This window comes from Sphaerodactylus townsendi, linkage group LG11 (assembly GCF_021028975.2).
Source record: "Sphaerodactylus townsendi isolate TG3544 linkage group LG11, MPM_Stown_v2.3, whole genome shotgun sequence".
Classification (NCBI taxonomy): Eukaryota; Metazoa; Chordata; class Lepidosauria; order Squamata; family Sphaerodactylidae; genus Sphaerodactylus; species Sphaerodactylus townsendi.
The window spans coordinates 624,767-648,675 of NC_059435.1; the positions used below are offsets into that span (position 1 = coordinate 624,767).

A 23,909-nucleotide genomic window follows, 5' to 3' on the forward strand; every position below is an offset into this window, starting at 1 on the left:
AGCTATCCACTGAAAGGTAGTGAAAGTTGGTACGAAGCACTACATACTTATGCAAGTGGCAAGAAAACTACTAGCACACTTCAGTGGGATAAATCATAACCACGTGTTATTGGGCACAGGAGGATATTCTTGAGAGGAAATAAAAGATTTGTACTGAGATTCATTGCTGTCCAGCAGTAAACTGCAGATTTAAGAGATCAGAGAGAAAGTGCCCAGGATAATCTACTAATAAAATCATCTCCAAATTTGAATGGTTTGGAGCAGCAAGAGAAGACAGCAGAATTTTTCCAGAGGAAGCCGGCTGTCGGTTCCACTTCCCTATGGATTATTTTACAATCAACTGTAGGCAGGAAAGTGCAAATAGTCCTAAAATGGGTCTCTTGGCAGTTTTTAATAATGACATTTATTACTTGAGGAATCAGCTTTGTGCTGAAATTGTTTTGTCTTATTTTTTCCCCCTTTTCTTTCCCTGGCAGATAACAAAATTATACTTGAAAGACTGAAATCGCATTGCCAGACTGTGTCCAGCTTTTCCTGGCAACTGGTTTGCTGCTGTTTGGATGAAAGTCGACCACCCAGGGGGTGCCTCGCGCTCCTCCCTCCCAGGCTTGACAGTGACGGATGAGCTTGGCACTTTGCCAAAGGATGACAGATCCAGGGAAGAAGAACGGGCTAGAGAAGGCATTTGATCAATCCTCCTTTTCACCAGTGCCTGATCTATGGTCAAGGCCTCCTATTTTCCAGTTCGTGACAATCTATGCATCCCATGGAGAAGTAACTGGCAATTCTTGAAGGAAAATGGCTCAGAATGGACCCTTCGGGGAGAGAGAGATTTCTCAGACTTTGAAAGGAACAGGGAAATGTGCAATACATTAACAGTAAAGTGTATTAACACATTTTATTCAGACCCAAGAGCTCTCTTTTGTGTCCAGCATCTTGATTTCAGGAATGTTGTAAGCTGTGAAACATGGGTAGGCAGACAGGAAATTCCTGCCCTCGGATCTGTTCTGAATTAATCTACAGTCTGACGAGGGTTCAGAAAAGGATCCCCATCAACTTTGATCCCTGCTACTGGATTCCCAGTCGCTTGGTGCCCACCCACCACTAAGCTGGATAAAATGTGAGTAGGTGGAAGAAGGCAGCACTGCCAACTCAGGCCCTTCGGCTCTGGCATATAGTGATGATGCCTTTATCTCACAATAGTGTTTGGGGTCCCAATTCATTCAGACTCACTCCAAAATCTGAATCATTGTTAAAATTAATAATTAATAATAATCTGAATCAACTATTTAGATGGCTTCAAAATAACTCCCATTATGCTGATTAAATATTGGAGGATTGTTGTGGGACTGCCCATCTCTGCTGCTCTTTAAACCCTGACCACAAATTTTAGAGAAAAATTACAGTTTACAGGGAGGGAGTTGGTTTAAGGAATATGACTAAGTTTTGCTGTTCTGGCCTAGTAGATGTTCTAGGCTCAGGGTCTTTGGTCTGATCTAGATGTTCATGTTTGTGACCTAGAATGGAATGCCATGGCCAAAGGGATCTCTCAAGCCAGTTTTTGCCTTTGTCATCTTCAGGACAGCAACCCCGGAAAGTATTACTGACCTCTGTCTCGTGCTCATGATTCCAATTCTAATTGTGACTTCAGCTACTTGATCTATGTTGGCACCCAAGGAAATGGTTATCTAAAGGCAGTGAAATGAACTATATCACCTCAAACATGGGCCCCTTCCGCACACACAAAATAATGTGTTTTCAAACCACTTTCACAACTGTTTGCAAGTGGATTTTGCTATTCCGCACAGCTTCAAAGAGCACTGAAAGCAGTTTGAATGTGCATTATTCTGCATGTGCGGAATGAGCTATGGAGTGGCTGGATTTAAAAAAGCTCTTTGAGTGGATGGGTTAAAAGCTTTCTCAAGAGTGTTCAAAAATGGTTGCTGAAAGTGCTATTTCATCCTTCCTCATGTCAGGATTCTACCACTACCTCATTCTGGTCCTGCTGCACGAAACCGCTCCATCCTTCTACTCTGTTTCCATCTTTTAAAAGATTTCAAATATTTAAATCACTTTAGACTGTATTTGATGATGTTTTTTTGTGTAAACTGCTTTAGTGGCAAAAAGGTCAATGTTGAGTAAGTAAATCCTCCTGCTGCTCTGCAGGGCCAGGAATCGCTGCTCCCGCTGGCAGGAGGATCCTCAGCACAGGCGCAGTGGGTGGACAGGGAAGGCCCAGAGGGTGGTTCTGGTGTGGAAAGGGATGGAGCATTCCCAGTAGCAACAAACACTTCCTTTCATGTAACCTAGACATGACTGGGTGCTTTTGCAAAAGATATTTCCAAGGCACAAAGAGCAGATGGGGCCGTCCTTGGCAAGTCTAAGCAGCGTCCTACTCAGGACTAGTCAGTGGGGCTGAGTCCCAAGAAAGTGTTCTTAGGAGTTCAGCATAACTTCATTTTGACGCTTGGCTGATCAGAAAGGGACAAGTTTTTCATTACACCCAAACATTGAACCAGCTGGCCTAGGATATGTCTGATCTAAATACTAGAGGTGTGGGGAGTAGTTAGGGTTGGGGTCAGAGAAAATATTCTGGGCACATTTGATTCAGTTTGGAAACCATTTACTCACAAGAATGGTTCCAGTCACTGTGCTGCAACATTTCCTACTCTGGGGCTCGCCATGCTTTGGGGGTGGCTTGTGGCTAAAGAATGGGGTGACATTACCTTCCCTGGGCACTTTCTGTGTGGGTCAGGAGCAGAACCAAGAGAAACCCTCCTGGGGCCGTCCATTGACACCTGATCATGGACCAGAGTGCTCATGTGTTGTCAGCCTCATCTCTCTGGAACAGTAGGATTGGAGGCCCCTTTTCCTTGAGTCTAGCTCCTGCATCATTCAGCCTGGCCGCAGTGGTTAGCTAGTCCTGGATGCTGCAGGGAGTGGTGAGACCCGACACCTGCCCTCCCGCCCCCCCCTTCACCCCCCTTCTTACACAGAGAAGTTTAGGTTAAGGAGGGAAGAAGAGAGTCAGGACAGGCATCAGCCATCTGCAAGCCCACTAAAAACTAGTAAAAGTCAGGGTTTTATGTACCCACAGGGTTTTATGTACCCACAAATAAAACAGGGTTTTATGTACCCACACTTCTTCAGATCCAAAGTTATTACAGGTTGCTGTTGTTGGACTTCCGAAGGACTGTGTGCTTTAAAAAGTGAAAACTCTGTGCGACACAAAGTCTAATTCTGCAGCTTGTATAAAGGAGATCCGTTTGCATAACAACATCCAGTTGGGGGAGGAGAAAGGAGCTGCAGCGGGAACTGACCCCTCCCCCAGCCACTGGAATTTGGAGGTAGCAACTCCTTCGGCTCCTGAGATTTCACCAGCAGCTGTGGGCACACTTTCAAGCTTATCTCCACGACTGTAAGTGCTAGAAAGTTGTGGGTTTTTTTTCCTCAGAGAGTTGAATTCAGATTTCTGTACCTATTACCCTGTTTTGTGCTGTTGTGGAATGCACACAGTTCTGGTTATGACAGAACACCTGCAAAACACATGTGCAGATAGGCAGCATGAAAAGGAAATTATCCTGCCTCTAGCTGTCTAGTAAACTGTACATTATAAACATTATATTAACCAGGTTAAAAAAACCAGCATAAGGAAAGAAAAAAAGCACACACCCTGTATTGCATTGAACATTGATCAATAAGTGTTTGTACCAGTCTTGAGAGCTTCACTGAGCTAACAGCATTCTTTACAATTTACAAAACAAGTCATCTCTGTCAAGAAACAGTCTTAATATTGCTCATCAGTATTCTTTCATTGATGCTAAAGATGCAGAGTAAACTTAAGCTGCAGCTCTCCTAAGCCCACAAATGGCTTGAAAAACATTTCCTTCCAAGTAAGTCCTTGTAAGTATAATGTAAGTGGCCATTTTCAGACTTTATAAAAGGTGTGTGTGTATGTACCTGCACACACACACACACACGCACACACACTATTCCAGCACAGTCAAGGTACTTAGGAATGCGTCTTTGTTGTTGGCGAAGAGGAAAATGGTAAACCTTACATAAAACAGGTTCCTTCTTACTTTTGATGCAGAGAGAATGAAGTCACCTCAAGGCAGGTTCTAACAGTCATTACAGATCACGTGACTGAGGCCAATGTTTTTCCAATGCCTTAAAGAAATTGTTGAATTTCTCTCTGTCTCTCACTCTCTCTCTCTTCTATAAAATAAATGTTAGGGCTAAGTTTCCAAAGTGCAGAGTTGATCACCTGAAGAAGTGGCATTAAAAACATGGGCACCAAGTTACAAAGGCACCATCCCATTCACCAACTGGACCTTAATTTCTTGCAGGCTGTTCATTATCTTCTTCTGGTGCCCAACAAGTGTAACTCCAAGCCGCCTCAAATCCCTGCATGAAGAAAGCACACATTGGTTCCACATGGTTGACTTATCAGGAAGATGGTTGTACTCAAGTGACTAAAAAAATTCCATTTCTTTCCAGTCAAATTCCTTAAAGTTCTTCATAATTATTGAAAGCGCTGCTGGAAGTGAAAATCTCCCACCCACCCCCAACAGACCAGTTTGCTATTGAAGATTGCAAGCAGCATCCCATAATAAACCTTCTTCCCGGGCTGCAGACGGTGGTGCTTTTGTCTGAATGCTTCCTCGTGAAAGAAACTATATTGTTTAGTTCAGAGGTGCCTGACCTTTCTGAGATTGTGGGCACCTTTGGAATTCAAACACAGTAAAATGGCTGCTGCAGGACGTGAGGCCAGACACAAAATGGATGCTGTGGCTTGCCTTCTGCCACACAATAGAGATCCTTGTGTTGTGATGGCAGCTGCTGCCAAAAATCTGCACAGCCAAGCACATCTTCAATGGCCATTCAGAAATCCTGCTGGGCAAAAGCCCCACCTGGCCCCCTCCTTTTTTTGTAAATGTATTCAGCAGACAGCAGGACAGGTGTCAGTAAATGCCACGGCACCCACGAGCACCACGCTGGGGGCCCCAGGATTCCTGTGGTCTTTGCCTTCCCCCTTCACTTTATCCTTCAGACTTTATCAGGTAGATCTATAATGAGCAGTGTCCATTCATGGATAAGGGGGGGGGGAGGATTTAACCCTTCAACTCCTGCATGGTTTTCCGAGTTGAAACTAGTCTTTCTGCTCTGTTGATGCTCAAACAGAAAGTGAGTTGGAGCGGGGAGCCTGATATAGAGTAGCAAAACTGAGTTGGAGCTGAAGAATTCAATCTGCCCATTTACACGGTCCCACTCTAAACTAGGGCTGTGTGCACTTTTTGCTATTTACAGAGGCCAGACATTTGTGATCTTCTTCAATCTGTACCTCTAGTCTCCCATTACAGCCATTATGCATGGAAGGTTTACCTTGGGGCTCTTCACTGTGCAACGGGCTTGCAGTGGGGTCTCCTCACATTTCTGTGCTTACATCCAAGTAGGCAGCCCACAGCCTGCAGTGTAGTTTGTGTGTTGAACTCTGCCAGCTCTCAGTTCCTGTTTTTTACATTCCACCCATCAAATCAGCCTTAAAGGCACAGACTTCTCCCCCTCCTCCCTCCCTCCCTCTCTTCCTGCTGTTGCTGCCATGACAGAAAATAGAGAGACTTGTTTTGTTTTGTAAAAAAAAAAAGGTTGGTTTGAAAGACAATTTTTAAAAGCTATCTTGATCATCAGGGAGGGCAGAAATAGAGTGGGGCCCTGCTTTTCCTTGGAAAAGCCCTGTCTGTTATTATTGTATCAAAATGCAGGGGCGTACCTAGGCAAACTGTAGCCCGGGGACAAAATTTGAGTTTGGTGCCCCCCCGCCATATGGGCAGCCACCCTCCCCCACCACGACCAAACAATGATTTTTTGCACCAGGTCATTTCTAAATCACCATCACATTATAACTAACATCACATGTAACCCATTAAGCCTCTATTAAAGGGACAGGATTTTTTTCTCCAAGAAGTTGGTCAACCTAGCCAAGTGCCCCTCCACTAGTTTTCTATCATGTCAGAGTTTTCTTCCACATAGGTGTGGCACACTAGATGCTTACGAAAAACCCATATAAAGCATCACCTTTACATCTGCAAAAAAAAGATTCCGCTTTATCTTCCAACCTTTCCAGTATTTTTCTGATTGGCCCAAAATCCATGCCTGTCATTTTGTATTAGTGCTCTACCTTTCTCATATCTCCAAATCTGCCAGGGTGGGGGAGCAATGGGCCATCAGGGAATTGATACTCCAATCGATCGGTGATGCGGTCAGCTGGCCCATCTCTTCCCCTCCCCCCAGCCAACAACAACAAACGCTTTCCTATGCAGTGGCATAGTAGTTAAGAGCAAGTGCATTCGAATCTGGAGGGAATCCAGGTTCGATCTCCCCGCTTCTTGCTGTGGAGGCTTTCATCTGGGGAATTCAAATTAGCCTGTGCACTCCCACACACACCAGCTGGGGTGTGGACCTTGAATTTAGTCACAGTTCTTTCTTAGCTCTCTCAGTCCCACCCACCTCACCAGAGTGTTTGTTGTGAGGGGGGAAGGGCAAGAAGATTGTAAGTCCCCTTCTGAGGAGTCTCCTACAGGAGAGAAAGGGGATATAAATCCAAACTCTTCTTCTTCTCTCACTGGAGTAACCTTGGGCAAGAGAAATGCAGATGAGGGAGAACCACAGTCAGCTCTTTTAGAGGAAGGACTTTGGATTACAAATGTGTGATAGGTAGAAAATATTCTATGGGATTCATTGCCACAAGATGTTTTAGGGATGGCTTCTTGCTAATATCTAGTCCAGGGTGCTCAGGAGCAGCAGGAGCAAGAGAGGCCATTGCTTTCATATCCTGCATGTGAGCTCCCAAAGGCACCTGGTGGGCCACTGGGCTAGTAGCAGAGAATGCTGGACTAGATGGACTCTGGATCTGATCTAGCGAGGGTTCTGTTCTTATGTTTTATGCTCTATAAAAGGAAGTAAACATGAATGCTGCAGCAACTGCTATTAGGGCAGAATAATGGAGAAACAAACCCTCTATGTTCATGAAGAATTATTCTTCTGATTAAACACAATAACTTGGTATAAACAGAATAGCTCATTGCTATAAAGCGTTCTTATTGATACTGAGCTATCCAACAGTATCTGGCCACTGGAGGCAGAGGACTGAAGCTCATCTGATCCAGCAAAAAAAAATTCCTCACAGTCCTAACCAAACAGAGGACTCTACAATTAACTGTTACCAGAATTAGTGTTTAAAAAGCCCAGGATGACAACTCAGTATTGTCTTTATGTGTAAAAGAGCACAGATAATAAGCAGAAGGATGAGCAGCAGGGTGGGAAGAGAGTCATTTTATTCCCAAATCCAGATGAGTACAGGAGGTGGCACTCTTTGGTTGGAAGTGACGGGAGGGGAAAAATCTGTCTTTGGAAAACAGAGCACCACTGCTCATGTTAGTCTCTGCTTTAACCTCCCAAGACAAAAAAAAATGGTTTCTTCTCTTCAGAATGACAGAGGATGTGCCCGCTGGCCCATCACTCCCCCCCCACCTCCACAGCCAGCAAGGTCAACAAACCCTTCCCTCCTTCAGCTGGAGCTCTCACTGGCCCTTGGAAGCAGGAAGGCTTTGAGGGGGGAGAAGTGATGGGCTGGCTGGTGCACTCTTCTTTCATTAACAGAGCATCACATCACTACCTTTACCAGGCAGACTCTGTTAACCGGGTGGTTTTCCCAGATTGCCCTTCCTGGATGCAGCAGGTAAGTGAACATAGGGTGATAGCCTGGAAAGAATGCACCCTAGATATTTATAAACCACCAAAGACTCTGTGATAAATGTCTACTTATATAACTTCACTCAACACCACAGTCAATCCTGGAAGTGGATCCCCACTGGACGCCTTGGTTGCCGGGATCTGGGAATGACTGTTGTCTGGGAAGGTAAAGGAAGCGGCTCCATTGCACCATTTCCATGCCTCTTGCACACATGGAGAATGATGCACTTTCAATCCACTTTTCAGTGCACTTTGCAGCTGGATTTTTGCACAATTGCAGAACATCACACCAAATTCACTTGCGAAACAATTGTGAAAGGGACTGAAAGTGCATTATTCTGCATGTGCAGAAGGGATCTTGGGATTTGACTGAGGAGTCTTGATTAGGCTCTCCCCATAAGGTGCCCCTAGATGCCTGCTTTCTTTGACTATTCGACTTTGATGCAACAGACTAACAGGGTCCCTCCCCAAAAAAACTGATTGTGAAAAAAGTTGGGAGCTGAGCCAGCGAGGTGCGTCTCTGGCTTCAGATCCAAAGGAAGGGGGCATTTTGTCCCCCCCTGATGCCGTCGGGCAAAAGCAATGCCAGGAAACATAACTTGGAAATTAGAAAAGTAAATCATCAAAGCCGAGATCCTTTTGGGGGGGCACACAATTAGGCGGGTGAAAGGGAGGTTCCCACAAACAATAAAAGGCACCCTGGATTTGGAAATCCCAGCACCGTTGCTGAGTGACAATCTGCAGATGTGCTGCGGGGGGTGGGGGGAGAGAGAGAGAGAGAGAGAGAAGGGAGGCTGGGGAGGGATTCACTCATTTGGGCTTGGGAGGGATTCACTTCCTCTCGACCTCCAACTCATGAGAAACCTGAGCCCACCTCTCCAAGGACTTTGCGCCCACCCCACCCCCTGGAGCTTGTCCTTTGTCTTTCTCCTCTCCTTCGGAGCCACTTATGCCAACGGAGAAGCCCGGCTCTATGCCAGCAGCACTCTGACTGGTCATGATTCTGCACATGCCCAGAGCTGCTCTGCCCCTTCTTTTATTAGAGGGCCATTTCCAGGGCAGAGTCCTGGCAAGGTGAAAGGGAGTTTGGGGCTTCTGCCTGCCTCTGCCTTTGGTAACGCCTGGAGCCTTGTGCTTTCGGGGATCCCCAGCTGGGAAGGAGGGCACTCTGCAGCCAGGTGCTTCCATCTGATGCTTGGAAGCCAGTTGCCTGGAGCAGAGAGTAACGCACACTTTGGAATGAGCTGCTTTTCTCCTTGCTTGGAATGTATTGTTGTCGGATTTCTCTAATCCTGCAAAACACTGTGGCCAGGCGCTGTATTTTGCACTATTTCCAGAGTCAGAATCAACAGGCTGTTGTGGGTTTCCCCGGGCATTGGAGGGCATCTTCAGTCCAATGGCGTAAATGCGGGCTTTGGGAAAGGCTAGTGCAGTAAAACTGGCATGACCAGGCGGGGCCAAACTGCCTGGAAAAAAACCCACAACAGCCAAAAATAGTTGGACCTCTTAATGCCCTGCCCTCCACCCCACAATACAATAATATTTCCTTTAAGCTCATCTGGACCCAATCCAGCCAAAGTGGTTTCTAATAAGAGGTCCCAAAATCCAACTTCTTTCTCAGCCTGTTGGGCTGGGCGGGGAGGGAGGGAGGGAGGGAGGGGGGAACAAATGGAGGGACAAAAACAAACCTTTCTCGAGGCTGTGACGAAGGCAGCTGCTGCGCAGGGCTTCCCTCCTGGGCCTGCTCACCTTTCTTTCCCTTCTGTGCTGGTGGCCACTGGCCAGTCAGCAGCAGGGGAGGAGGTTTGTCTGTGCAACCACATCCTGACCCTGGCAGAAGGCAGATCCACACTGGGTCAAAGGGAGGTGGAGCTTGCTAATGAACTGAGAGCTGGAACTGACCCAGTGAGCCACCGTACAGAGTGGGCAGGGCTAAGACAGCCCGAGCCGACTTCTGTGTACAGCAGCTTGCCAGCTCCATGATGAATGGTGGCAGTCTGTTATTGATGATGATGGGGCTGTTTTGGCTCGGCGCCCCAATGCGACTCCCCCCCCCCCCATCGCACTTAAATTACGCCCGGGGACAAGGGGTACCCCTTGTCCCCTAGGTAGGTCCGCCAGTGTCAAAATGTCAATATTTAGATATAAACATTTAGAGAAGTAGGAAGGAACTGGCAACATGAGAGGGGGGCAAGGGGGAAAGCATGGATGGCAGGGTGAAACCAGGTAGGCTGGCCATGGGCAGAGGGAAGATGTCCGGGGCAAAGTTATGATCACTGGCAAAGCTGTCCTGTTCTGGTGGCAAAGTAAATTAAAGTCTTGCTAGAAGTGGCACTGCTTGCCATGGAGAGAATGAACAGTGAAAGCGGAGCTCCAGGAAATAGCTCCGTTCAAGAAACCCTGCTGCGATGGACATTTGCCCCCATTGTGCAGCAGACGCCTTGCATATAATCGGCCGCTGGACTAGTCCATAAGTACTATTAGATTAGCTTCAGTTGTACTCCAGAAGGAAAGAACAGCACGGAAATCCTAGCCGCCTGACTGCTGCTGGGGGATATGGCTTGTGTTACATAAAGCCTTTCCTTCTTTCAAGTTCCTCTGAACAAATACAGAGCAGGAAACACAGGGCCTTTATTCCATTAAGGAAAATATACTTGACCACTGCTAATGTCATGCTTGGATCTCTGTCTACCAAGAGATGGGGACTATATTAAGTGTAACATAACATGGTATATAACACCTTCAGACTCCTGCAAGCACTCTCATCTCAAACTTGGACTTCCTAGCCAAACCACACTGTTGGCCTTCTGGAACGGGTTTTCCAGTACTGACAAACCTACTGGCTGGGTTCAGTCATCCCCATCTCATGTCCAGAAATGGCATTTCAGAAATCAATGCAGAGAGAGGGGCAAGGACATAGGTGTGTGTGTGTGTGTGGGGGGGGGGTCTTGAGTTCAAACCCCCCATTACATGTCCGAAGCTCTGCCCCCCCCCCCCGTTTGTGATTTTTTTTGGTATTTTAAGTGTTTTTTTCAGTTTTTGGCCTGCAGGGGGCGCAGTGTTTAGGCTAGCAGCACCAAAGTTTCAGGGTATCTTTAGGAGACTCTCCTGATGATACCTCCCAAGTTTAGTGAGATTTAGTTCAGGGGTCCAAAGGTATGGACTCCCAAAGAGGGTGCCCCCATCCCCCATTGTTTCCAATGGGAGCTAATAGAAGATAACTTTGGACCCTCTGAACCAAACTTCACCAAACCTGGGTGGTATCATCAGGAGAGTCTCCTAAAGATACCCTGAAACTTTGGTGCTGCTAGCTTAACAATTGCACCCCTGACTGCAGGCACCCCCCAAGTTTCCCCAGATTCTCCTTTTAAATCCACCCCCTTCAGCATGGATTTAAAGGGAGAATGTGAGGTCCCCAGTTAAAAGAACATTAAAAGTGATGCTGTTCCAGGGTGGGGGATAAACCACCCCAAAACAGCATCACTTTCAATGTTGTTTTAACTGGGGACCCCAGATTCTCCCTTTAAGGTGGATTTAAAAGGAGAATCTGGGCTCCCTAGTTTAACCCCCATTGAAAATTTGGGGGTGGATTTGGGGGTGGATTCAAGCACCGCAGCAGCTGCCCATGGGGGGGGGGGCAAAACTCAGATTTTGCACCAGGCTCCATTTTCCCTAGCTACACCTCTGCACAGAGGGCAGGGCAGAAGGGACTGCTGGCTGCTGGCTGGGAGCCCAGCTGGTGTGGGGAGGGCAGGGGAGTCTGCCATTTCTGGCCTCGGAGAGCTACTTTTATAAGTACTGAGGCTGGAGGCAGGGCTTGGGGAGGCGTGGCCATGCCCCCAGAGGTGGGTGGGGGCATGGCCACATACCCCGAACCCCCCCCCCCCATTAAAATCTATACCTACATCACTGGCAAGAGGGGTCATGGAATCCCTGAAGCTGTTTCATGACTTGTGCCGGCTCAACTTTTACTGCAGCATCTAATTGTGGTGTGTTCAGTAACCACTTTTCTCCTTCCTCTACTCAACAGTGTGCTTGCAAAGCCAAGACTTGGGAGATTTTGAACTGGCCTGGTGTTCTGGCACAGCCAAGATGCTCTCCCTGGAAAGGAACCACAAGGGCCAGCACAGTTGCTCTGCACAGGTAGCAGCCCAGCTTCCAGGAATGCAAAATACTATAGGGGAGTATTGTTGAAGGTTTTCACGGCTGGAATCACAAGGATGTTGTGGGTTTTCTGGGTTGTATGGCCATGTTCCAGTAGTATTTTCTCCTGATGTTTCGCCTGCATTTGTGGCTGACATTTTCAAAGGATGTCTGAAGATGCTAGCCGCAGATGCAGGTGAAACATCAGGAGAAAATACTACTGGAACATGGCCATACAATCCAGAAAACCTACAACATACTTTAGGGGATTCTGCCTTTCGAATCAGGCCCAACAGGTTGTTCGGTCAACAGCTTAGAGGGAAAAAAATGCTCTGTCCCTTTAAGTGGTTGGGTGGGATGTTATTTTTCCCAGAGCTGTTTATTGACCTCCATTCCATGAAAAACTGCACATTTCTACACATTCAATCTTGAGAGCCAGTGTGGTGTACTGGTTAAAAGCAGGTGCACTCTAATCTGCCACTTGAGCTGTGGAGGCTTATCTGGTGAACCAAATTAGCTTGTGCACTCCAGCACATGCCAGCTGGATGACCTTGGGCTAGTCACAGTTCTTCAGAGCTCTCTCAGCCCCACCCACCTCACAGGGTATTTGTTGTGAGGGGAGGGAAAGGAGATCGTAAGCCCCTTTGAGTCTCCTTACAGGAGAGAAAGGGGGGATATAAATCCAAACTCTTCTTCTTCTGTTTAAGGGACTGGACCTTTTCCCTCTAGGCCTGTGGTGGCCAAAGGTTCACCACCACTGCTCTAGGCTGTTGGCAACTCTACCAGCAGGGCATGAGTACAAAAAAGTATGTAAGCTCTGATGTAAGTCCGGAGCTGTTTTGGAACACAGCAACAGGCTGGTTTCCTCATTTCTTAAAATGCTTAGGAAATGTTAGCCAGTGTGCCTCTGGAGGGATACTGGTAACTCTGCAGCTGCCCCCAGTAATTCTGGTCTGTTGGCACCTTCTGAACTTCTCAGCTATCTAAACATGTCTTGTTTCCTCGGACAGATGGGAGGGACTCAGCTAGATGTTTGTCAGTGTTTCAACAGGTGCACCAAGGAATACAAGCCACAAACCCAACAAGATAATATGAAGCAAGATAACATTTATAGTTTTATGTTCAAAGATTACATAGTGGAAGCCACCCCTCAGCTTCCAAAGGAGAAGAAGAAAAAGAGTTTGGATTTATATCCTACCTTTTTCTCTTGTAAGGAAACTCAAGGTGGCTGATAAGCTCCTTTCCCTTCCTCTCCCCACAACAGACACCTGGTGAGGTAGGTGGGGCTGAGAGAGTTCCAAAGAACTGTGACTGGTCCAAGATCACCCCGTAGGAATGCAGGAGTGCGTAAACACACCTGGATCACCAGATAAGCCTCTACCAGTCAGGTGGAGGAGTGGGGAATCAAACCTGGTTCTCCAGATTAGATTCAACTTGCTCTTAACCACTACACCATGCTGGCTCTCCAGGGAAAGGCAGCATACAAATTCAAATCAATAAATAAATATTAGGTTGCTTATGTGTTGGGAGTGCCTAACTACAGAGGTATTCTAAAATAGTGTTAGTGATTCTTCAGTACTCGTCTTTGCTCAGACCTGTGTGTGCATGCCAAGAAAACCTAAACTCTCAAGCGTAACAAGAGTGCGATGGGAAGGAAGGGAAGCCAGGAGAAGGGGCTTGGAGGACTGTCGAAACTATTAGCTGTTGCGGGGGTACATGGCCCGACACGAGGCACTGAAGCCCTACTCTCTGGAAACTTACAAGCAGCAGACGGCAGCTGCGCCCTTTGATTTTAAAAGATGACAAATCAGCAACAGTCCTTCTCTCTGACATGCTGATTTAACCTTTTCAAATGGTAAAATATTCAGTCACAGCAGCCCTCGCCTGCAGCTGGAAGTACTAGAGGCCAGGCATGGATTTACCACTGGATCTCCTTTTGACCTTGGCCTAGATGGCCCAGGCTAGCCCATTTCAACAGAGGTTGGAAGTTAAGGAGGGACGACTCTGGTTGGTTTTTGCTTTGAAGACCACCAAGGAAGTTCAAAGTTGCCATGCAGGGAAATCCTATGGGGTTGCTGTAAATTGGCTACCACTTGATGGTGCATTCTGCCACCAGCCCTTACTAAGCATCTCGTTTCTGAGATTTCTGCAGGTACCCTCCACCTATTTTCAAGCATATATTTGCAACCATGGGGGCCAGAAAGATGTTTTGTTTCTTAAAATGAGGAAAACTGAGATTCTCAGCAAGGTTATTTGCTCTTTTCTAAGCTGCCACTCTATTTCCCGACAGGAACTTTTTTTTCCAGGAAATCACCCAGCCTGCTTGTGGTGTGAAGGTCAGTTTTACCATCAGAGGCTCTGCAGTTACCAGTGACGTTTGCATAAAATGTCCATTTTCTCTTGTCACTCATCCCCTTCCCAACATCAGGATGACAGTGGTATTCTTCTGGAAATAATTATTGTGTCAGAGGCCGTTTCCCCACTTTGAAAAGAAAAGCGAGGCTTACCAGGCTTCGTTAACCACGGGTGTTTCTGAGTGCGCAGTCATGCTCCCCACTGCCCACGCTCTGCGCGGGGTTTTGCAAAAGGCGCCATTCTGAACAGGGGGAGAAATGATGCGCGCTGAGGGAGGTTGCGGAGGGCTGGCAGAATGGCGGCTATGTTGTTAAGCAGCGCTTCCAGTAGTGGGGAAGTGTCATTGGACCCCGGGCTGCTACTTTGGAAGCCGTAGTAGCGCGCAACAAAAGGCGAGTGGGGAAACGGCCACAGAAGGAGATGCGAGGAATAAAAACACCCCCCTCCAGAGCTGGTGAACTCCTGATTCCCTCCCCCCATTGAGCAAGGGATGGTTTTTTAAAATATAAATTAACATTTATTTTAAAAGAAAAAAAGTTACAACATAACACAACAGACACATATTATTTACAAATATTCAGAGCCATCCACTGCATGACAAGCCACAAGGTGTCCTGAAATTCAAGGTGCAGTGAGCCTTATTCAAAAGCGAGATGTGAAGTCCACCTTTTGTTGTGAGTCATTAAAGTCCGGCTCAGAATTCGACTAAAGAGGCCATCTCATGAGCTAGCTATTCTTGAGGGTTGTTCTGGCAAAGTTATCCTTGCTGGATAAGGGAAAAACTCCAGACACTCAAAAAATCACCAGAGATTGTCCACAAGTTTAGAAAAGAGGCATTTTTCTCACCCTCTTGTGGCAGCAGCCTGATACTCCGGATGAAAGAGTAGGATGGAAAAAAGGGCATCCATTTCCTTGGCTAGAATTAGACCTATAATGGTGGAAGACATGGCTGGGCAGGCCTCAGCTGCTGCAGGCCAAAGAGAGCTCAGGACTTGGCCACATCTGGACAGAGGCATGACTGAGGGTGCCAACAGAGTCCCACATCTGGACAGAGGCATGACTGAGGGTGCACAGGCTGGATTTGGATAAAATGAAGAGAAATCACCAAAATGTTCAAATTGCATGAGGTGATGCAGGTTGTGAGTGAACAGTGCAAGACCACTTCAAAGTCTCTGATTTCTAAATAGCAAGACACAGAACTGGAAGAGTCTTGAATTAGGCACTCGTGTTCAGAGGCACTGAAAACCATCAGACATATTTAAAAACCTTGGCGTGGGTTGATTCTTACAGGGACTGTTCTCTCCAACTCTCAGAATGGTCCCGTCCCAACCTATGGCTTAAAAGCAGGCTGGAATCCCAGGATGTGAGAATATTTTGGGAATAAGGGAGAACCTTTTCATCTACCCGCTTCGCTCTGCAGTGTGGAGGATGTCTGAGATTTTCTGATTTCTGAGTAAGCTCATAAACCCCAGCTTTGGACAGAAGAAAGACATCCTGACTGAAAATATCGTAACATATTTAGCTGAAAAAGGAGTTGGATTGAACCAGCTGTTCTGCTGCTGGAAAAGGAAGGGGGGGCAGGGACGTAGGTAAAGGGGGTGGGTTTCTTGGGTTCAAACCCCTCCCATTACAAGTCCGGCTTGCTTGAAACAATGCATGGAATGGAACAGCCGGAATGAAATGGCCCTCCGTCACCAAACCCACCCCACTAAAAATCTATACCTACGTCACTGGTGGGGGGTTCCTCTTTTCCAATCCAAAGAGGCTATGAGAATTATAGGAACTGCACACACAAACTTGGTTCCTACCATCTCTCTCTCTGTCTCTCTCTCTCTCTCTCTCTCATTTGCCTATTTCAGTCTTTAAGATCAACCCACAGAATGGAGCTCTACATCATCATGTGAACAAGAAGGAGACTGTGCACTGGGCAGGATCTGAGATTACACAATAAAACTGATATGACTAAAAAGCAGAATTCATGAGCAAAACAGATCCAGTTATTTTTGACAGTGGTTTCATGTTTCTATTGGACTCTATTTCGGGTCCTTGTTTTTCATTCAAGAGATTTCACGCACACCTGGCCAGTCCCTTCAGTAATGCCTCTGACTGGCTTTGCTGGAATCCAGAACAAAGAATTCATAGTTCAGCCTTTATTATCCAGCCCTGGAAATGGAATCTGCTCATCTGCCCTTGAACTCACCCCAGTTGTTTGGAAAATAATTTGTATGGGCTCTATTTTGCTTGCAGAGTCACTGCTTAGTTTTTGTTTTTTTCTGGAACATTTTCAGGAACATTTTCTCAAAAAATGCCATATTTTATATCACTGTAACTTTGTGAGGAACCTTGTCCCATGAACCTTGGTCAAAGAGTACGAAACCTTGGTCCCACAAGCCTACAACCCAAAATTGCAGTGCTGATCCTGCATTCACAACGCAAAGGCCATTTTAATATCAACAAGAGTGGTCACCACAATTTCAGCTGTCACCTGGGTGTGTTATCTTCTATTTATGAAATACACAATGAGGGGAATTCGTAGGAATCAAATTCAAAATGTTCAAAAATTAAATGTTTCCAATTCTCCCCTACCTTGCCTCTAAAACTGGCTTCCAACCGATAGGAAATTGATGAGGAAAACTACTCACTCCAAATTCACCTGAGCCACAGCGTCCATGGAACTGTATCCATTTTCCATAAAAATGTCTGTGTACCGTCCCATTTTGATGGCTTCCAGCCATTCACCTACAGATCTGTAGACACCATTTCCCAGGGGGCTGTGTTCACCTAATAAGTTTGACACTCTGAGAGAGAGAGAGAGAGAGAGAGAGAGAGAGAGAGAGAGAGAGAGAGAGAGCACAAGGTATGAATTATTTTTAAATCATGAAATGTCAACTGGCTATTGTGGTCTGCAGTCTGGTACTTTTTGCTCCTAATATTCCACCCACATTTATGGCTGGCATCTTCAGAGGTGTGTCCGAGAAACACATCTCACGGTGAAAACCCACAACAGCCAATTGATTCCAGTTGTGAAAGCCTTCAACAAGGCATTCATGTCAGGTAAAAGGTTGTTTTGCAGAAAGTCATTGTGGTACAGAAAGAACCATCCAGCTTTATGTTTTGTTGGAATGCTCAGAATGGGCTTCTGCCAGTGGTGGGATTCAAGTAATTTAACAACTGACTGTTTACAAGCACCATTTTAACAACCGGTTCTGCTGAAGTGGTGCGAACCTGCTGAACCCGACCACTGCTCCTGCCCCTATTGATCAGTAGGACAGATTTGCAATGGAATCTGGCTCCTCTCCGATGGCCTTGTTGAAATCTGACTTATGGAAAACCTGATGAGCAGTTCAAGAGCAGTTTACACTTTGGGGATGTTTTATGTTTTCACTATTTCCTTGTTGACCACCTAGGCCAGTGATGGTGAACCTTTGGCACTCCAGATGTTATGGACTACAATTGCCATCAGCCCCTGCCAGCAGGGGCCAATTGGCCCACCTGCAACCACTGGGCAGTAATGAACATGTTGCTGAACATCAATCATATTCACGGTCACAGGGATAAAACATGCTTGGGGGACTTTGTACATTGTTGGACACTCACAGAACCTGCCCACAATGTGCTGGGCAACCTGCACAAAATGGTGGGCAGTGACAAACCTCGGATCTGGAAATCCAGGAAACTGTAGATTTGTTCTAAAGCCTTTAATTCAGAGCGTGGGTAACACCGTAAAAGAGGAATCTGGCGATTCCCAGGCAAACCCCTTACCTCTCTCCCGTTGCCCCCTCCCACCGAGCCAAATGGCTCCTACTCCCCTCTACAAACTGCAAAGCATTCACTGCAAAGCATTGCGAGCCTGGGAACAGTTCACACCTTCCTTTGCTAAGATCCAGGATACCCTGGGGGGCCGAGGGGAAGACGCCGGGCTTTCACCACACATCAGAGGATGGTACACCGCCTCCCCCTGCCCTATTGCCATTTGGCTCTGACAGGCTCAGTCCTGACATTCCTCCCTCTTTAAGACCTCCCCCCCTCTCCCTGGACGGTCAGGGTAAGCCCAATGGAAAGCTTTCACTACGCGTGGGCTTGCACATGTCCTGAGTCCACCCATTCGTTGTGTCCGGCTGGGAAATGGGTCCAGGCAATCAGGTACTGCAGGCAGTTGCGATGCACTTTAGAGTACAGGATTGCTTCCACTTTGTGGTGAGCCTCCCCCCGCACTCAGAGCGGAGTGAGCACCTCCACCCAGAGATGCCAGTCGTCTGGGGGAGGGGTGCCTTCTTGAGGAGGCTGCAATGAAAAACAGGGTGTATGGATCTCAGATTCTTAGGCAGCTGTAGCTCAGCAGTCACATTGTTAATCACCCTAAGCACAGGAAAAGGTCCAATGTATTTCTGCCCCAGTTTCCTACACCTCTGCAATCCCCTCAAGTTCCTGGTAGACAAATACATCCAATCCCCCACTGCGAGAGTAATGGGGTGCTATTTCTTATCGGCTTGCTGCTTGTGCCTCTGTTTAGCCTTCTCCAGCACCTTTTGCATGGGACCCCATACTTGCCGATAGACTGCACCCATTCCTGGAGCTCCACTGGCCTAGGAACGGAAAGGGTTTAGCCGACTAGCCTGAAACGACCTCGAAGGGTTTTTTTCCTGTGCACCTATGCACTGTGTTGTTGTATGCAAACTCGGTGAAGGGGAGCAAGTCCACCCAATTGTCTTGGTGGTGATTGATATAACACCGCAGATATTGTTCCAGGGTAGTGTTCACTTTGCCCATCTGTTGCTGCGTGGTATGCTGAGGAAAGGGCTTGCTCCGTGCCTAGCAGCTTGAGGAAATGGCGCCAGAACTGCGAGATGGACAGGCTGCCTCAGTCTGAAATTATTTTGTCGGGGGCAGCGTGGAGCCTATAAATGTGAGTCACAAACATTTGGGCCAGTTTGCTCGCTGTCGGGAGCGAGGTGGATGGGATAAAATGAGCCTGTTTCGAAAACAAGACCACAACCATCCAAATCACAGACTTCCCTTTGCTGGGTGGGAGGTTAGAGATGAAATCCATGGAGATCACTTTCCAGGGAGCAGAAGGCACCGGGAGGGGTTGGAGGAGGCCAGGCACCTTCCCCTGCACCCGCTTGGCAGTCACACATGTGGGGCACCCCTTGACATATGCCTCCCCATCCCCCCTCAAAGTCCACCACCAGAATTGCCTGCGGGCCAAAAACAAATTTCACAAACCCTAAGTGCCCCATTGATTTAACGTCATGGGTCCCCTGCAACATGAGGAGGCGTGCGCTTGGGGGCACATAGAGCCAATCCTCCTTCCACCAGAACTTGCCCCATTTATCTAGCTGGTCGCTGCCCTCCTCGGGGGGTACCAGGAGGCCTCCCTCAAGGCACCCTCCAGGGATGCAGGCACGACAGAGGGATCGATGCAGGGCGACGCCCAACAGCGGGTAGTCACTGCCAAGCCCAGTTGGCAAGGGGAGAACAGAGTCCCGAATGGAACAGGAGCCACGGGGGAGGGGTCGGCCAAGCAAGACAGGGCATTAGTCAAACAATTGGACTTCCCCGGGAACAAATGCAGCGAGAAGTTGAAATGGGGAAAAAAAATCAGCCTAGCAGAGCTGCTTGGAGGAGAGCTTCCCCAGCGTGCCGAGCACCGCTAGATTCCTGTGGTCCATCCACACCTCAATGGGGAGGGCAGCGCCCTCCAACCAATGGCACCAGTCCGTCAAGGTACACTTAATTGCCCGTCTCCTTGTCCCCAACAGTCCAATGCAGCTCTGCCCCCGAGAATTTGCAGGAGAGGTAGGTGCAGGGGTGCAACCTCCAATCATCCCCCCGCTGCAGAAGGGCCGCGCCCATCGCTTTGTCCAAGGCATCGACATGCACAACAAAGGGTTTGGAGGAGTCACCATGGTGCAAGATGGGCTTGGACGTGAAGGCCTGTTTAAGTGCCTGAAAGGCCCCCTGACACTCTGGAGACCACAGGAGTGGGGCCACTGGCTTTGCCGCTGCCCCGCCCCTTTATCATTGGTGTGTAACAGGTGTGCAACAGGTCGGTGAGAAAGAGGGCCAGCTGGGCAAAGTCACAATAAAAGTTGGCAAAGCCGAGGAACTATTGTAATTGCCTTCGCTTGCGGGGTTCCTGTCACTGGCAGCACTCAGAGCCCTCTCGGTGGACACATGTGCCATCATCTCCCCCTCCCCCTCTTGCCCAGCCAGAGGTGGCTGCCAGCAAACACATTGGGAGTCACGCTGCACAGGCTGGCTGTGCACAAGGCGCTCTGCCGGCTGGGGCTGAGCTTCAGGAAGGTCCTCTTGAGTCGACCTGATTTGCTGTAAGTACCATCTACCACCCCACAAGTACCCACACACACACTCAAAGCTTGGGAGACTGGAGGCTGGCATGCTTTTCTTGGCGTGTAACTTTTGGGACCAAGCTAAAACTTTGGGGGTAGGATTGGGAGGAGTGTTTGTACCAAGAGCAGGGCACGTGCAGTGGTGGGATTCAGGCGCTTGCCCCGATTGGAGTGAACTGTTTGTTTAAGGCCCCCCTCAGCTGGGAGAGAGAGTGATGGGGCTTTTAGTGCCTGGGAATCCAGGGCAGGGAGGAGAGAGCTAGCAAGGTCCCTAGGCTCCCAACGCCAATCCCGTTCCCACAGGATCAAAGCAAAAGTACAAAAGACAAAAGGCATTTCACACCGATAAAGAATTGAGCTAAACCAGGCCCTGACCAACTGGCAGGAAAGGGAGAGGAGCATCCCTTACTGCCCTGAGCATCCCTTCCCCACCTCCCCTTGTCAGAATTAGGGCCATTCTGACAGAGGCAAATGTGGGACAGAGATGTCCATTTCGAAATATTCTCCATGCTTTTATTTTTCTGTTCCTGTTGCATTTTTGTGGGAAGTCAAATGGGATTGCTTGTGAAGGAAAAACTGCAGATCAGATGGCTGCTCCACCAATTTAGCTTTCCTGAAGTTATTCCACCCCTTGCACAGCATTCTTGCTTAGGGTTGCCTTCCTTGACTGCCTTTTTACTTCTATTTTGTGGTGGTGGGGTTATTGGGTTTCAGAAAGTGAAAGTTTTACTTCCCTCTCCCCCCGCACCCCTCCCCCTGCCAGGCCCCCAGTTTGATAATAGTGTAATTATTTCAGGGAAATTATTAGCATTAAACTTCAGACCTAAGACTTTGGGGAAGCTTGATAGCAGGTAACCCTGTTAAGTACTGTTAAACCCCACCAATTTTCATGTGAAGAACTAAAGCGCGATCTGGGAGTAAGCTCGGTTGCTGGCAATGGGGCTTGCTTCTGAGTAAACCTAGGGTCGTGATTCACCCATTCTAAGTGTTGCACTTCAAAGCAAAGCCACCAACTACCACCAAGCTTACTCCCGAGTTACGCGCACCTTAGAGCCAACAGTTTTTTCTAAACTAAAACCTCAGTATTCAAGTTAAATTGCCGTGTTGGCACTTTGCGATAAATAAGTGAGTTTTGGGTTGCAGTTTGGGCACTCGGTCTCGAAAAGGTTCGCCATCACTGTTCTAAAGCCTTTAATTCAGAGCATAGGTAACATAGTCAAAAGAGGAATCTGGCGATTCCTGCTCAAACCCCTTACCTCTATTTTGTTGCCCACTCCCACCTAGCCAAATGGCTCCTACTCTCCTCTACAAACTACAAAGAATTCACTACAAAGCATTGCCAGCCTGGGAACAGTTCACACCTTCCTTTGACAAGAACTGTGTCCGGGATACCCTGGGGCGCCGAGGGGAAGACGCCAGGCTTTTGCCCCACATCAGAGGATGGTACATCGCCTCCTTCTGCCCTACCTGCCATTTGGCTCTGACAGGCTCAGTCCTGACAGGCAGGCGGATTCTCCCAATAGTGGAAGTCATGAAGCATAAAACGAACAGGTTGAAGGGAGGGGGAATAAAGCATCTCCTGCCTGTTGTGTCCGCAGAGGTCCTCCAACTTGGGGTTGTGCAAAATGATCATTTATTTAGCGATTTTCAAAAATCCTGGGTTGAGGGAAATAAAATGGGCCCTGTGTGAAGTCTCCCCACCAAACTACTTATATAATGTCCTACACCCATCAGGTATAAGTATGTTTAGAGCATAAGCAATTAACTTCTCTCTTCCTTATTACGCCACCTTACTTTAATATTTTATTGCTATACTACAATATATTAACCTTGGAATTTAGCATGTCTCTGTAGCAGCTCTGAAATGTTTATCTGCGGTATTAATTTTAGATTTAATATGTGTCATAATTTCTGTCTCTTGCTAATAGTAATCATAACAAACAAGGCTAGTATGATGCAGACAGAATTTGCTTGTTGTTGGGTGGTTCGGGCCCAGTGGAATGTGAATTGGTGGCCTTCTTTTTGTTGAAGATGGGTGACATGATAGCTATGTTTAAATATTTGAAGGAATGCCATGTCGAAGAGGGAGCAAGCTTGTTTTCTGCTGCCTCAGAGACTAGGACATGGAATAATGGATTCAAGGGCAGGAAAAGAGATTCCACATAAACATTAGGAAGAACTTCCTAACCGTCAGGGCTGTTCAACAATGTAATTCACTGCCTCGGAGAGTTATGAAGTCTTCTCCTTTGGAGGTTTTTAAACAGAGGCTGGATGAACGTCTGTCAGGAGTGCTTTGATTGTGTGTTCCTGCATGGCAGGCAGTTGGACTGGCTGGCCCTGCTGGTCTCTTCCAACTCCATGATTCTATGATTCAATGTACCAATGAATTAAAATGTGATTTTAAAAAATATTCAGGGGGGATGTTGTGGCCCATCTTGCAGCCCCTCCAAGGGAGTTGCAGCTCTTTTCAGTTTAAACCCATCTCCAAGGCCACACATGCAGAATAATGCACTTTCACAATTGTTTGCAAGTGGCTTTTGCTATTCCACACAGTAAAATCCAGCTTCAAAGTGCATTGAAAGTGGATTGAAAGTGCATTATTCTACATGTGTGGAAGGGGCCCAAGAGAAGGGACCTTGCGACCTTGCTGAGAACCTAGCCCCTCATTCTCAAAAACTGGTTTCCCTGATAGCTGAGCCAATGACCCAGTTCTAAGCCTGGGCAAACTGCTTTCCCTTGTCATGGGCAGCTGCATCTTATTTCTTTCTCGTCTATCTGGGCAGAGTGGTTCTTTGGGGGGCTCTTCTTGCTTACTCACATGCCCCCGCCAGCCTATGCATCCCTCCTTGGCCCACTCACAAGCTCTCCCGTTCTGCACTTACAGTTGTCCACACTGCCTGCATGCCCCTCTCTCTCTGTGCTGGTGCTGGATGGCAGGTGCAGCAGGGCTGTGGCCAGCAGGAACACGGGTGTGGTGAGCGCCACCCACATAAGTGCTTCCAGCAGCAGCAGGCAGCACATGCAGCTGGAAGCACACATGGCAAAGCACTCCCATGCAGGCAGTGGAAGGTTGTCAGTGCAGACATCAGAGGAGATGTGGGACTGGGTCCCACTGGATTCATGAGCCCCGGCAGCGGCCCCACTTTGGGGCTAGCCCTGCAGCTGCGTTCAAAATCAGAAGGAAAAATATCATAACAAAACTATTTGGCAACAATAGAACAGCAGCATTTCCTCAGATCAGATAATCTCGGCAACATTAAAGGATGGGGAGGAAAACACAAGGAACTGCCAGACGCGGGGGAT

At 47.6% G+C, this 23,909-nt stretch overlaps 1 protein-coding gene across 2 annotated transcripts in view; it reads right to left on the reverse strand.

The window, feature by feature from the left end:
• Positions 1-457: 457 nt before the first annotated feature.
• The window catches only part of EPHA5 (EPH receptor A5), a 76,153-nt gene continuing 52,701 nt past the window's right edge, over positions 458-23,909 (reverse strand). The window contains exons 10-11 of one of the 2 annotated variants that reach the window (XM_048510401.1): positions 16,907-17,051; positions 458-4,407 (exon numbers count right to left, since the gene is read on the reverse strand). In XM_048510401.1, the coding sequence (XP_048366358.1) occupies positions 4,336-4,407; positions 16,907-17,051 (217 nt within the window). In that variant the 3' untranslated portion in view covers positions 458-4,335. Of the gene's footprint in view, positions 4,408-14,747; positions 15,272-15,314; positions 17,052-23,909 lie in introns of those variants that run through there. The other variant, XR_007245721.1, reaches the window with a different exon arrangement.